Genomic DNA, 15299 nt, shown 5'->3' on the forward strand with positions numbered 1-15299 from the left:
AACAAAATTAACCAAGATTATTTTTATAAAACTACTCATTTTAATTATTACTTAAAATTAAAATAAAATGCAACCTTCCTTATAATATTGGTTTGACGCTTAACCTTGAGTAGAACCACCTTCATTTGGAAATAACACAAATGAAACCTTTTTTTTTTTTCAACTAGGTCGTCGATTTGTAACTAACCCAATCAGTACCTATAAGTACCGTATGGCTCTTCGCAACCGCGTTGCGTTGTTATGTCTTTATTTATTTTTCTATTTAAACATATCCTGCCAATGTTTTTATGGCATTATAATTTCTGTAGTTCTTTTTATTAAGGCTATAAATTTCGTCTAGCTAGCGCATTACAATACGTAAAGATTGTCAAAACAGAATTGTGGAGTAGGTGTATAGTTAAATGAAAGTAAATAAAAGTATTACATAAACAAGAGAAAGCGAGAATTTTAAACAATAAAAGTTATAGTTTTAACTTAATAAAACTATTGAATATGTTTTCTATTAAACTTAATTTATGTATGCATACAAGTTTGCTTTGCAATCCTTATTATCATCAAACTGTCTTGCATCAGTAATTCACTTTTGAGTCAATATTTCATTCTTATATAATAATTTGAAGAAAAATAATTAAAAAAACCGAAGCAAATGCAATAAAAATGCTGCAAACATTTTTCTATTTATTTCCTGTTATTAGAGAACGATGCTGTATCCTTAATTTAATATGGATTTCAGCACAAATATTTAAACCATCCAGTATTTTGTCTTTTTATAAAGAATGGTCCATAGTTCAAGAAAAGCCAATGTCATAAAATGAATCCTTATAACCTACCTCATAGTTGATTAACATAACAATTCTTAAATACAAAACACATAAAAAAACAGGAGACAAATCTTGTCTTCCCACATTTTTTATGTATTTTTATTTGATTTTACTTTTCAGTTTTTCTCTTAGGAGAGAATCTTAGGTGGCTGTACAAAAGCCAAACAATAATAACACCTTATATTTCAATGTATCTTTATTAATTTTAAATAAAATATTTTTATAAAAGTTTTACAAAGTGACTTTAATTTTTTTGGAAAATAGTAACCAAAAAAACATTTAATGGCCTTCAATATTTTCCAATATAGTACATAATAATTTTAACCAGAATTATAACTTTCATGCTATTTTGAGTGTAATAACTGTGATGCTGTAATTTTTCACTCTTTAGGCGTACAAGAGAAGAATGTTCTTGAATGATATACATAATTAAACATTCACAGTCTGTGATAAAGGAAATAATAAGATAAACAAAATAATAATTTGAAATTTAATAATTCTCTTCGAGCTGTAGTTGAAGAACAGTGTGCTGAATTCTTCTTCTCTTATGTGAATTTGGAAGGCAAATGACTTTGTTTGGCTCAATTATTAGTGTGAGATCCCTCACACTGATCTGAATGCATGCTGCTGTAAGTGAAATATATAAGAAAGAAGGATTTTTATTTATTACATGAAAATAAATACATTATGTACAGTGGAGTACCAGTACGAATACTATAACCTCCAGCATAATAATTACAAAAATTGTACAATATATAAAACATAAAATTGGATAATGAGGCAAAAAAACTCGGGAAAAAACCTCAGCTGATAGAAAATATACATATAATTAACATGTTTGTCTAATTACGAGTAAATATATTAAATTAATAACATTTCGATAGAAATTTTTTTTGTTTTCTTGGCGAACCTCCTCTTCATTGTTGATTTAATTGCTGGCTTTGCTAGTCTATTCAAGTAGTAGAACACTTCTAGGACTATACAATTCAAAAATATTAATTTTTAGGTATTTTATTAAATCGATAACATTAAGAAACACAGATGGTTTTGGTTTTTTTTTTCGACCGTTGTTGATAGATGATTTTTGGTGAATATCGAGGTGCGGTCTTAAATAAAAACAACTTTTTTGCTTTATACCAACGTTTCGGTAATGTTTACTACCTTCTTCAGGGTCTGTACAATAGGAATATTACACTAATATAGATAAAATTAAAAACCCAAAATATAAAAATTATTTCTAAAACATAAAATTAAATAGATAAATATAATAAGTCTTTCTAAATTATATTTATTATATTTATCTATCTATTTAACTTTATGTTTTAGAAATAATTTTTATATTTTGGGTTTTTAATTTTATCTATATTAGTGTAATATTCCTATTGTACAGACCCTGAAGAAGGTAGTAAACATTACCGAAACGTTGGTATAAAGTAAAAAAGTTGTTTTTATTTAAGACCGCACCTCGATATTCACCAAAAATCATTAAGAAACACTAAAAAAAATAGACAAGAAATATTAATTACTAATACTAATAATACTAATAATATTTAAGAAATTGTGTTATCGTATAAACATTGTGTTATAAAGAAATGTGTTACAAACATTGTTTCCAGGGAACGGTTCAGCTAAGTGGTTGGTGCATAGGAATTCCATGGGGTGAACCTAGGTTCTTATTAAGCCTAAATTTAGATTTTCTCTTCCTACCAGCTGCTTGGAGCTCATTCTGTTGATTAACCAAATAAAGAGAGCACCTTTCTCAATTATTTTGATTCTGAAAACAAAAGAGCTTGTATGTGAAATATTGAGCATTCATCTGATCTAAATTTAGTACTGGATCCGTGTAATCTTTTCAAAATCCCTTAACAAACAAGATCCTTCAGATCTGGAAAGTTCGTGGCTAGGGATTTTTGAATCAATGCAAAATCTAAAAATCTATTATGGTATTCTTCGAAATAAGTTACTGCTTATCTGTTGGTATCTAACCCAAACTAGCGAAACGTACTTCCTACGTTCACAACTGTATGTTTAGTGAAAAGTTCGACAAGAACAGTTTCACGATGTCCAGCTAAGATACAACAATGGCTGCTAGGAAAGACTAACTATCTTCACTAGAGGATCTGGCCAAAAAAACATGGAGATCAAACCTCTGCATGTATTTGAAGTTGTCAATTTTGTGAGATCAATTAAATTATTTTGTTTATGAACTATTTTAGCAGATACAATTGGTATTTTTGATAGTATTAGACAGAAAAAGATCTCTAAATTTACAACAAAAAATTCCAGCTCAAAGTCTGTCTCAACTTTCTCAGGTTATGAAAAGAATTATTGTATATAATTTACCTGTAACTGGACATTTAAACAATGAAATCTCTCAATACCAAGTTACCTCTCATGTTCATTAATGTTCTGAGCTGGAAAATTGAATTCAAAAGCAAAAATTAACAGCATCTTATTTTGATACATCTTTAGATTCATGCTTTTCTTCATTCTCTCCCACAAATGGCTGAAACTAACTGAGGTAAATAATACAGTCTTTAATCATTGCCATTCCTGCTGTAATCTATTTTCAGCACATTATAATATATTTTTAAATACACGGAATATTTATTTAAGAATTGAATCGCTATCTCATACCCCAAACAAAACGGGTCCCAAAAACTTTGCAACATCATAAGGATTAATCATCGTATCATTTAACTGAAACTTCCAAAAGTACGATCAATCCGGATTTCATTTTTCACAGGTCTTCTTTGAGAATATTTTTTAAATTATTATTCTATTATTTGTATTTATTTTTATTAGCTTACTCATTTTCAGTGCCTAAGACTTTCAAAGTAGATGTTGTGTTTAGCTGAAATTTCATGAACATACTGCAACATTTTAGGAAACTCTTCATCACTACTTTCCTCTTAAAATCAGCACATATTTGCAACCTTCATGAATAACCTAAAACAAAACACATTAGGATAAGAAAAAATATGATAAAACATTAAAAAAGAAAAAGAAAAAAAAAACGTTCATTGAATTTATCAGTAAACATGAGAATATAGGCCTATGTTGTATCAATGTATGTGGAAAGCAGTGTAGCAATATTAAAAAATTAATATATTAAAAATGTGATTAGTCTTAACCATTAAGCTTAATATTATTAATTTACTGTTCTAAAATTACGTATTATCTTCCCTATAAAATTCATATTTGCGTGTCATACTCAAACTTTTGAATTGGCGGATTTAATGTACATTTCCTTCAGTGTAGTAAATATTTTCATAGCAGTACTTGAGTTGGTTCTAAATCTCACTTGCTACCAAAACGTTCGACCACGGTCAGATTCTAAACTCTTTAAGAAAAATCTGCCCAGTTATAATTTACTTTTTTTGCGTATATAATTTCTATAGAATTTAACGCAACAGAAAATTTAATTATTTAATGGAAAACCAAATTTTAATGGGCTCGCCAATTTCCAAAAAAATGGAAAAAGGGATCCCAGTTATTTCTAGCTCGTCACTGATTATGGCTTCTTTAAAATTATATTTTATTATTTTAATTAATAACATAATATACAGTAATTGAGGCGCTTCCAGATTAGTTTTTAAAGTAAAGACAACTCTGCGACCTATCGATTTGTTATAAAATGACACCTTGTCCACGACACAAATCTTGGTAGTTGGACTTAAGTCCTGCCTGGAAAAGTAGGCGATTACTTACTTGCAAAGAAATTCTGAAATAAATCGTCACGAATTTGTGAGCCAAGTGTTAAGACTATTTCGCAAATATCAAGTAGAAATATTAAGTCATGAAGCTATAATCTCATAACTTCTGAACGAGTTCAACTAGTTTCGCTCCTAGAACTGCCCGAATGTGGTTAGACCGGTTCCGAAGGAGGCAATTTTGAAATTATTGATTTTCCAAACTCTAATCGTCCATCACTCTGTGATAAAGATCGTTGAACCATTTGATCCTACTCGTCAAACCACTTCCTGTTCGCGAAACATTGTTGGAAATCCTGGTAGCTGGACATTTTACAATCAATGGAAAAGTCCAGAAATTCGGTATGGAATCAGCCATTTCAATACTATCCTAAAATATATTGTTGAATGAACATCCATTATAGGAACGCTACAAATTACGCTTCGAATTCAATGCATTAATTAATACAATAAAGATAACATAACGCAGTGAAGCAGCATCAGGATCATCGCTAAAATAATTACACGATAACAATAACTGGCTTCTAAAATCTAGCTAACTACCAGCGATTTGGTTTACTGGCTAAGTTCAAACCAAAAATACCAATCAGCGTATCAATAAACGAAAAAACCATGCACAATTTTGGCTAACTAAATAAGAAAAGAAAGCAGTCAACCTATATAGAAAGTAATAAGTTACTCGTTTGATGAACAGTCGAATATTAAGTGAAGAGTAACTGTTTCAGATGCGTTAAGCTTCTTGAAACTGCTTCTTTGCTATTCACTGAGTGATTATAAATAAAGGTTGACAATTCGTTACTTTTTTTTCGTAAAGGAAGTATTTTTTGTGATTAAAAGCATATTTGGTAATCATTAATTAAAGAAAAGTTCACAAGGATAACAGATGAGATCATTTTTTATGAAAGAAGAGCGCAAAGAATTTATTAACTAATTAAATTAAAAATGAATTATAAGTAATAAATAAGTGAACGCTAACTTTAGATTAAAGTGGCTACAATGCAAACGATTTGGTGATTTCATTTCTTGGAGCATTCAGCAGCAGAAGGAAATTGTGTAGATAGTGCTCCGAATGAGTGCCGACTGTAGACGGAAATAGTCGAGTTGTTTTTTTGAACAAGAGAATTATTCTAGCTGACGAACAAGAGGTTAATTTCAGGAATATCCTGCAAAAAAAAGTAATAAATAATCTAAAATGCAGAAAAATGAGAAAAAGAATAGAAACAAATACTCATCTGAATAAGTATTATTTTGGAGAGATGAACGCCTCTAAGAGAGAAACTACAAAAATATAAGCAAGAAGTGCCGATTTATTACGAATGACTTACTTTAAACAATGAGTGATCGTCAGCCTAATAACACTTTTCCACTGATTTTGCAATTTAAACTTCTCTAAGGTAATTAAGATAAAAAATTTAATGAGTAATTGGGAATACTAAGAAGCCAATAACGTATGGGTTGGTTGGGTGATAACCTGAACCTGATAACCTAGTTGATGTAACCATGAAGTAATCTCTCTCTGACTCTGGTTAAAATTCCCGCTAAATCCAGTTTTTAAATGTAGCATTCGTTAAAGGTTTTTTCGTTTGTTTACATTATTAATTGTGTATTTAATTAAAATGTTTGGAAAATTAAATGTAGAAGTAGTTCTCAAAGATGCCAGGTAAGTGCTTAAAAAAGTAATATCTAACTAGTTTTGAAGAATAAATCTTAGTTTTTTTAAACTGTGATTGTATTTTTATGTAAGCGAAGAGTTTCAACAATTTTTAGTAATTTGTTGTCAACTTTTATTTTTCATGTTTAAGAAGAATGAAAGTAGATGCACTCTGTACAATGATTAAAGAAGAATTAAAGGAAACATCAGTGTGTTTGGGTGATCGTATAACAAATTTTAAAACTGCTGGTTTAGCTGAATATCTTGATTATATTCACGTTTGTGACTATGAAAAAAGTAAACCTCAAAATTGTGATCCTGGTCAGGATGTAGGTTTGCTTCTTTTTTTTTTTTTTTTTTAATGAATATCATTTTTTACCATTTTCGCAATGTTTGAGACTTGACATTGCTACTCTTCCTCAAAGGATGCTGCTGGTGGCGACAATCTGAGCGGAGCACGTCCATTAAAGATTAATCCAGCAGAGTTGAACCTTTTTCTTTATCGACTAAACCGGGACGGTAGTAGTTCAGAATGTTTAGAAGATGAGGGACAGACCACTGCGGCCAGCTACACCGAACTACCATCCGCCTTGTACGAAGGACTCTGGGAGAGCTTAATTTTTGATTCAGACATCAAGAATACTGTTAGTAAAATTTAATTGTTATTGGAATTTATTTAGTATTACAGAAACATGTTTTTGTATTGGTGATAGTAGAAGTTATTGAAATCAATTGTCGAATGGGAAATAGGAAAGGCGGTGCGCATAGAATGAAATAAGAAGCAAATTAGAGGAAGGCCTAAGGAAGAGAGATCACTTAGTAAAGGGATAGAGGGAAATTTATTGGTTGGGCAAAAATCTTTTAAGAAAAGATGAAATTATTTTTTTAAAGCGCTAAAAAAAAAGAACTTTCTTAATGTGGGATAATTATGTTCTTCTTGTCTAATGATATTGAATATTTTCAGCTGCTACAATATGCTCGGACGATGCTTCTCTATTCTAAATGCGGAGTAGATCCGCTGATTGTGGCCTGTAACAGAGTGGTACTTCTGCACGGTCCGCCAGGTACTGGCAAGACATCTCTTTGTAAAGCTCTTGCGCATAAATTGGCCATCAGATTGCAGACGCTTTTCTCGAAAGCGATATTAGTTGAAATAAATACTCATAGTTTATTTTCAAAATATTTCTCTGAGGTGTGTGATTTTTTTTGTTTTTTAATTCAAGACAAAAAATACTTAAAAATAATAAGATAGACAGTACAAAGAATGTTCTTGTTCGAGAGAGATATAATTTAACTTTGATTTTTATTCTTTACCACAAAAAAGTCCTTTTTCTAAAAAAAAAAAAAATTATTTTTACTCTCTTTTACTGTAGATTAAAACTGTCCGGTAGGGTTCCCTGATAGATTAAGTTTTTACTGCACACTACACAAGCTGACTGAAATTGCTGAGTGTAGTGGACGATGGAAACTTCATTGACGTCGAATTCCCTACACTAACCTTATTAATCAGTCTCCAAAACCGGAAACCAGTCCGAAACAGAAACAAAAAAACTATCGTGCCATGACGTTAGTCTAAAAGCTCTAGTGATTTTATTTAAATTGTTTACAATTGTTGCTCACGTTTAGATGAACATCTTTTATATAAACCATTTTTCCATAAAAATTCTATTAATGGACTCTTCTGGAAGAGGATATGGTTATATTTTCATCTAGAGTGTTATTTAATGCAACATATGGTCATATCATTTATGTATTTAAAGGAGTCTTAATGTATTGATTGCTATAATTCCAAGTTTTGCAAAAAGTTCCACTTCATGAGTAGGTTTGTTCGTTCTTTTTAATTGATAATCAAATCAATTTTCTAAACTTCTATTACCTGGGCATGTTGCATGCAATCTACTTATAAGATCTTTTACTTTTATAATTAATTATTCCTGACTTTATCTACTTTTCGGTGAAAAGGCAAAGATAGTCCAATTAGTTCTGTATTTGATTTGTATTATTTTGAGGAGATGGTAGGACTTGCGCTAGACGTGCTCTGAGTAACTAAAGATCTATAAGTAATAGAATCCCTGCATCTTCAGACGGTCCGATGGTCTGAACCATTCAGGTTGGTGCACTGTTTATCGTTTAGATGACGCATACGACACTGAATACTGGCGATCAACATCAACATCTTCCCCAAAACGTTTATTACAATAAATTTTGGAGGAAAATTGTTTTTTTGAAATAATTCCTGAGCGAAGGGTGGAGGTTATAGTTAGTTCCCTCTAAAGCATCATCCAATATAACTTAAGATTTTTCAAGTTTTCTAATATTTAGTAATGATTAAATAAGCAATGATAAATAAGAACGCCCTGAGAGAGTACCCATCAGATTAAAACAAAAAACTTTCAATAATATTTGGTGTTGAGACTGTGGAGTTGGTGTAATCATTCAAATGAGGTCAAAAAAATGCAGTCTCATAAATTATTTATTTAAATATTAGTACATGAAAAACTGTTCGGACTTATTTTTAAGTTCATCTACAGTCTAAAAGAAAAGAAGTAGTCATATGTTACATAAGTAAACTATATCATGACATATTTAAGTATATTTGAATAAGGTTTAAGAACCCAACAAAATTTTATTATGAAAAAAGTATTTAGTTCTATTCGGTGAAGAATAGTATGAGTAAAATTATAATTTATTAATTAGTAATTTAATTAGAATATTTATTGTTACAATCTGTAAATTATTGTTTTACTTTTTTGATCCACCTTTTACAAACATTAAATTTCAAAACATACAAACAAAGCTGTCTGATATGCATATGACTATTGCAGCCTAGATTAACGACCAGCAAATAGGCAATGAAATATGCCTAAATTGAGTTATTAAATTATTCATACTGTTTAAAAACGATAACTTCATGTTTGTTGACAAGTTTAGCTTATAAACACTTTTATAATTTACAGTCATTTTGTAAAGAGTTTAATAACTGACTATTGAAGTGAGAATGCCTTTTTAACGAAAACCTTTTCTATTGGTTAGATTCATATGAAAGAAATTTAATTCTAATGTACCATTCTTTACACAATAGTTAGTAAATATTCTTGTTTGTTATAAAATTTCATACGGTTTTTCTAAATCTTATTCATATGTTCTTAAACGATGTGTTAATATATTGCACCTTCACTACTTTATTACCTTATTACAACTTTTTTTCATTCTGTGTAAAGATGAACTTAAAATACGTTTCTCATGTAAAATAAAAAGTTGAATAGAAGGAATTTTTGGAAAAAAATAAAATATATACAATCACAATAACTTTTTTTTAATATGATAAAAACTATTTCTTTTTTTTTTTTTTCATAGAGTGGCAAACTAGTATCGAAAATGTTTACAAAAATCTTGGAAATGGTACAAATTCCGGATATGTTGACATGCATTCTCGTAGATGAGGTAGAATCGTTGACGCATTCTAGGGCCGCTGCCAGTCAGGGTACTGAACCGTCGGACGCAGTTCGTGTTGTGAACGCTGTACTTACTCATCTTGATCATTTGAAAGCGTAAGTTTTGGAAATATAAAGTTCTTTAAAAAAAAAAAATTGTTTTGATAAACCCTGGACTTTGTTCTGGCATTACCAGAAAGGGTTTATTCTTCGGTTCTATCGAAAAATAGTGGTGTATGGTTCCTTTAAATGATTTTTGTGAATCTGTTTGGTTTTTACCAAAATTTATTTTTAAATATAATTATTTCTTCCTTTTTTTTCAGTTACCCTAATGTATTAGTACTTACCACGTCCAATATATCAAAAGCAATAGATATAGCTTTCATAGATCGTGCTGATCTCAGAGTGCTCATCCCAAATCCGAGTTCTTTTGCGATATATACCATTTACCATTCGTGTATAGAAGAATTAATTAAGGTAAATTAATCGATTAATTTAATTTAAAAACAAAAAAAGAAGAAAACAAATTTTCACGACTTCATTTCCATAAATTTGTCATTTAATTTTTCAGAAACATATCTTAGTAGGACCATGCCCAAAAAGAATTTCAGAAATTACAGAATTTGGAAATTTTGATCCAATCAAAAGCGGCTTACATGATGGAAATAAAGAACTGATTGAATTAGCCAGGTATGTAATTTATCAATTATTACCTAATAAGGGAAACTATCGGCTAAGTCAGCTAGAAAAGTTTGTTGCTTTCAAAAATCTATTCAAATCTTTCTATTCATTTCACTGTTTATATCAACCTTTATAAAAACTGTCCTACAGCACACAGTTTTAATGTTCACTGTAACAAAACGACATTGTTGACGTCATCGTTCCTCTTAAGACTCAGCGATCATAATCTTAAGTAATTCAAGATTAACATTACTTTTGGATCTGCATTTTTTTTCTTAGCGCAATGGTGGAGTCATACAATATTCATACACTATGCGAGTTTTACATGCAAAATGTGCCGCACTTGTAGGTGTGAGCATCTTCATCAATGACGTATATCTTAACTAGGCAAGTTCTTTTAAACCTAAAATCTATCCTGGAGATGGTGCTGAGCTAATGTAGTTAAACCATTCAAGGCAGGTCAAATTCTTTATTTTTCTGAGAAAACAGTGTTCTACTATTCCTTTTCGTTGTATGATGCCTTTCAATGAAGACATTTATTCACAGCGACTGTAGCTGTACTTGAACAAATTATAATAAAAACTTACAAGGGAAGGGATTAGCTATGAGGTTAGCATACTGGACTCCCACGCGGAGGTCCCGGGTTCGAATCCAGCAGCTGGCCCTTAGATTTTCTCTTCCTAGGAGCTTCTTACAGCTCACTGTCCGGTGATGGACAGTGTTGTCTGTAACGAGAGAACACTGTCCGGAGGCCGGCAGTGCACTGGAAAAAGCTCCGGGCGCTAATGACCTCAGCTGTTGATGCGCAAAAAAAAAAAAAAATAAAATAAAAAAAAAATAAAAACTTACAAGACTTGTGACTATAGTGCCTATTGATCACTATAGTAATTCTTATAGTTCGTATTACTTATTCTTTAAATTTACTATTGCTAATTAATACTACTTACATTTTGAATAGAATTAGCGAAGGACTAAGTGGACGAGCTCTACGCAAAGTAGCCCTACGGGTTCATGCAACTCTAATTCCACCAGAATTAAATATAAGAGCTACAGAATTCATTGCAACTATGGCAACTGCTGTGAAACATATTAAAGAGGAGATGGACGCTCTATCGCAAACTTATATTTTCAAATAACGTTCAACTAAAAATAGGAATAATTAATTCTCTTTTATTTTTTAATTTAAGCAATATTAATTAATGAATTTTAAAAACTTTAACTTATTGTTGAAATCTAAGTTAAGAAAAATCTAAGTAGATTCATTTTTATGTGGAGGTTCAGAATTATTTATTATAATTTTTATAGATAGCTAAAGATTACTTAAAAATTGTTGAAGAAATATTTATTTTGAAATAGTCTATCTTAATTATTAAGAGTAATGTTTTATTTTACTAATGATCAATTATAATCCAAAAATGTCTGTACCCAACTTATTTAGTCGTTCAATAAAAATGTTTAGGTGTGCGAGAGTGCACTTATATTGGAGCAACTAAATAAAATGTATATGTTTAAGAATGAGTGTTAAAGATGTTATACAACTTACTGATTCACTGATGATGGACCCTGGAGATCGCAAAGTCTGGTGTTTGATGAATTAAAGTTATTACTAAAAAGTTAGAGATATCTAATTCTTGAGATAAAATTTACAATCAACCTTGTTATTAAGGATCTTAACCTGGATAAAGGAAACGAGGAATACAACATGTTTCCTAAATCTTTGAAATACTAGCAGAGCGTCTACATTATATGTAGACCAGTACCTGCTGGCAATGTGATAGGAAAAATTTAGAATACAATTTTAAAAGTTCAAATTTAGATTCAGGATTTAGCTTTAAGTTGTTAAAAATTGTTTAAGTTAATGTACGTGAACATATTTATTACAAAAATAATAACACGTAAGTTATCGATTTTGTTGTTTATTTCATTTAAGTTTTAATGTTTCCTACATTCCTACAATTTTGGGATCTTCAAAAGTTGTCGGACCAATGCAATGCAGGGCGCATCGAAATTATAAAGGAGATTTTTTTGAAGGACACCTTTTTATAGACCAAGTTTATGGTTTAGGACAATCCTAACCAGGTTCTCGATTAATGGTTTTGGCAATTTATGGACGTTGTTCTTTGTAAGTCTGAATATAAGAAGAGTTTTAAAAGTACAACTTTTGTTAAAACCAAGTATTTCTCTGGCAACTAAAAAGTGAGCTAATCCTGCAAGCGATTAGGCAAATTTTCATTACTTTACTGAGATTTTCACGAACAAGGCACCAACAATCTTCCTTAAGCTTAGTACACACATAGTGTGTATGAAGACTAGTATTTTTTTTTTATGTTGCAGCTCAGAAAATTAGTAAAGAAAGCCAAATTTTTATCTGATATTGAAATGGGGAAACTTTTTTACGAGCAAATATTGTAACGGAAACAAGAAACATAAAATCTACCTTACCAACGCTCTTCAGAAAATGTGATTTTGAAATTGCTGGAATGCCAGATATACGAAAGAAATATAAGAAATAGGTAAATAGAAGATGCATAGCCAATTCCGGATCAATGATAGAAAAAATATGGTTTTCAATGTGCTGCACATATCATAAATAATCAGCAATAAAGAAAAATAAAATATGTACAAAACCAAGTTTAATTCAAATACATTAAATATGTTTGTAATCTATTCATGCCTTTTTTGATATTGGTACAACAAGAATTCACATGAACAATTCACTGCAGTGTAATACATCTAAATCGATTTCAATGATTAAGAAAATGACAGTTAATTGATTAATCTCACAACCGAAATCTCATTAACCATAATATTGTATAAAAATATGACTTTGGCACATGAAACACAAAGAGTACAAATTAATCCAAGTTTTTTATTGCTATTCTAGTGACTACAGAATCTAATAAATTTGTAACACTCATTTCTTGTTTGTTGATATTATAACAACGGTTGATCTCATCTAAGTTATTAATCTGTGATAATTCTGTCCATTCAACCTGCTCTCCATCAATAAGAGCAACTACTTTTTTCAATGAAATTTCATTACCAAAATGAGCTAAGATCAGATCAGTGTCATCTTTTTCAACTCCAAAAGTTTTTAAAGATTTAGTTATATTTTTTGTAGTTGATAAATTAAATAAAAGTTCTGTGTAAACGTTTTTGGTTACCATTCTTGAGTTTTGTTTAGCCAAAAGTGATTTACCGCCAGCGATGGCAATTTGGAATGGATCACAAATATATTTAACACGGATTAATGCATACTCCGATTCACTTTTACTACTAAGAATTATGTCTAGTAAGGATTTTGTATTTTTTACATTACGAAAAAGAATTAAATACAAATTTGTAGATCCAAACTCAAAAGTTTTCATTGCGGTGGGAAGGTTACGAAACAGACTAGGTTAGTTCTTGTTCAATCGGCGCATTCTAGAGAAGTAGGTTATACACGAAAATTTTTAAAATGATTTATCGCTCTTAGATATTTATTCAAAATACTTAATTTCAAGTCCTCTGATTAAAGAAAATGTCATTATAGAACCAACTATGTTTGAAACATAATAGCGTTCCATTCTTATTTGCTTACCAATAACCGAATCTGACACAAAGTTCCGGAAAAAAGCGGAACTAGCAGATTAATGATTTTTTCCGGTTTAAGGTTGAAAAGTTTCTTAAGCTTATCATTATTTGCTTAATTTAAAAAAAGTTAGATTACAAATATATTTTGTTTCTAATTCTACCCTTCACAACGATCTTCAAATTTCATTCGTAACTGAGGCACCAGAAACCAAATATTGAAAATGCTTAGACTCTCTTCATTTCTGCACAAACCCTCTAAATCTTTCTTCTTTCTCGCTTTCAGATTGTCCAACACATCGATTGAGACGCCGATGACCACGTGACCACCTACAATTGCTAAGTGGCCAACTGCAGCTAGAGTGCTGCCAGTTGGCTTGCATCAGTCTCACTGATTATATTTTCTGAGATTGATAAAATTGTTACGGATATAAAGTACTGCATAACTTTTTGGATTAATGATTCATTGATCCAAATATAAGAAAGATTTTAGCCAATTTCAATCATGTTTTATTTTTTTGTTAAGCTTTAAAAATAATGACTTAAGATGGCAATAATCGTTCTTCCAATTGTTTCCAATATTATTTTAGAGATTGAACAGTATGTAGAAAAGGTATTAGGTGATAACCATGCAGGTTTCCGTAGAAATCGCTCGACAAGCAATCACATTTTCTCATTGAGCATGATGTTCGTACATGAAAAGTGTTATGAATATCATCTGTTTAATTGTCTTCAATTTTACTGATTCATGAAACTCTGCAAGAATTTGGTATCCCTACGAAATTGATCAATCTGGTGAAGATATGCTTGAAAAACTGGTCTGCTAAGTGGAAGTTTAAGGTGACTGCTTAAAGAGAGTTTAGTATTAAAAGAGGTCTTCGTCAAGGAGATGTTCTTCCAATCACATCGTTCAATCTTAGTTTAGAGAAGATAATTAGAAGCATCAAAGTGAACCCGAATGGTACGATCTTCAATCAATACACTCAGTATATGGCGTAAGCAGATGACGTCATTAACGTTACAAGGACTTTAAGAGCGATGTTGATGAAAGTAGGTATTAGAAGAGCAAAATTAAGAGGAAAATATTTGGATGACGGAGTTTGGGAAAAATAAGAAGAAACATTGAGCTATGCGTCGCCAGATATAGTAGAAGTTAAAAGGAAAGAGACTTGACTAGCCAGGGCATTTATAGCGCTTGGGTAGAGAAGATACCTAGTTGATGTATAGAAGAAAAGAAGTCGATAGACCGAGAAGATGATCGATAATCACAAATCAATTTGAACTCAGGTAGAAAGATACCACGAACTTGTGAACTTCCTGCGATGGTCATTTTCTTTTACTGACTGTGAAGACCTCTCAAATGTTATTTCGCGATCACTTCTTTAATAGAAGTAAGAGAAAATAAAGGAATACAGGATACAGAACAAAA

The 15299-nt window shown here is 30.7% G+C and overlaps 2 protein-coding genes and 1 long non-coding RNA gene across 11 annotated transcripts; 1 reads left to right on the forward strand and 2 right to left on the reverse strand.

The window, feature by feature from the left end:
- Positions 1-1300: 1300 nt before the first annotated feature.
- On the reverse strand, positions 1301-6000 carry LOC141450231 (uncharacterized). 5 transcript variants are annotated; one of them, XR_012455977.1, is made up of 5 exons: positions 5860-6000; positions 5511-5697; positions 3632-3770; positions 3165-3235; positions 1301-2595 (listed from the first exon to the last, which is right to left on the reverse strand). It is a non-coding gene; the product is annotated as an uncharacterized lncRNA (long non-coding RNA). The 5 variants fall into 5 exon arrangements; XR_012455974.1 differs by having other exon boundaries at positions 1301-3235; XR_012455976.1 differs by having other exon boundaries at positions 3165-3770.
- Positions 5692-13689, forward strand: pch2 (pachytene checkpoint 2 protein). Of its 5 annotated transcripts, none has more exons than XM_074120433.1 (8): positions 5692-5928; positions 6337-6514; positions 6611-6829; positions 7150-7377; positions 9543-9736; positions 9943-10096; positions 10191-10309; positions 11259-12207. In XM_074120433.1, the coding sequence occupies exons 2-8, from the start codon at positions 6341-6343 to the stop codon at positions 11434-11436; spliced, it is 1266 nt and encodes a 421-aa protein (XP_073976534.1). In that variant the 5' UTR covers positions 5692-5928; positions 6337-6340; the 3' UTR covers positions 11437-12207. The 5 variants fall into 5 exon arrangements, with proteins under 5 accessions (XP_073976534.1, XP_073976536.1, XP_073976532.1 ...); XM_074120435.1 differs by lacking the exons at positions 5692-5928; positions 11259-12207 and adding exons at positions 6004-6194; positions 12635-13689; XM_074120431.1 differs by lacking the exon at positions 5692-5928 and adding an exon at positions 6004-6194.
- Positions 12917-13668, reverse strand: LOC141450230 (EKC/KEOPS complex subunit TPRKB-like). Its single transcript, XM_074120436.1, has one exon. The coding sequence runs from the start codon at positions 13666-13668 to the stop codon at positions 13156-13158; it is 513 nt and encodes a 170-aa protein (XP_073976537.1). The 3' UTR covers positions 12917-13155.
- Positions 13690-15299: the final 1610 nt, after the last annotated feature.

Source organism: Rhodnius prolixus, unplaced genomic scaffold (genome assembly GCF_049639745.1).
Source record: "Rhodnius prolixus isolate KJV_2025 unplaced genomic scaffold, Rpr scaffold_2, whole genome shotgun sequence".
Lineage (NCBI taxonomy): Eukaryota > Metazoa > Arthropoda > Insecta > Hemiptera > Reduviidae > Rhodnius > Rhodnius prolixus.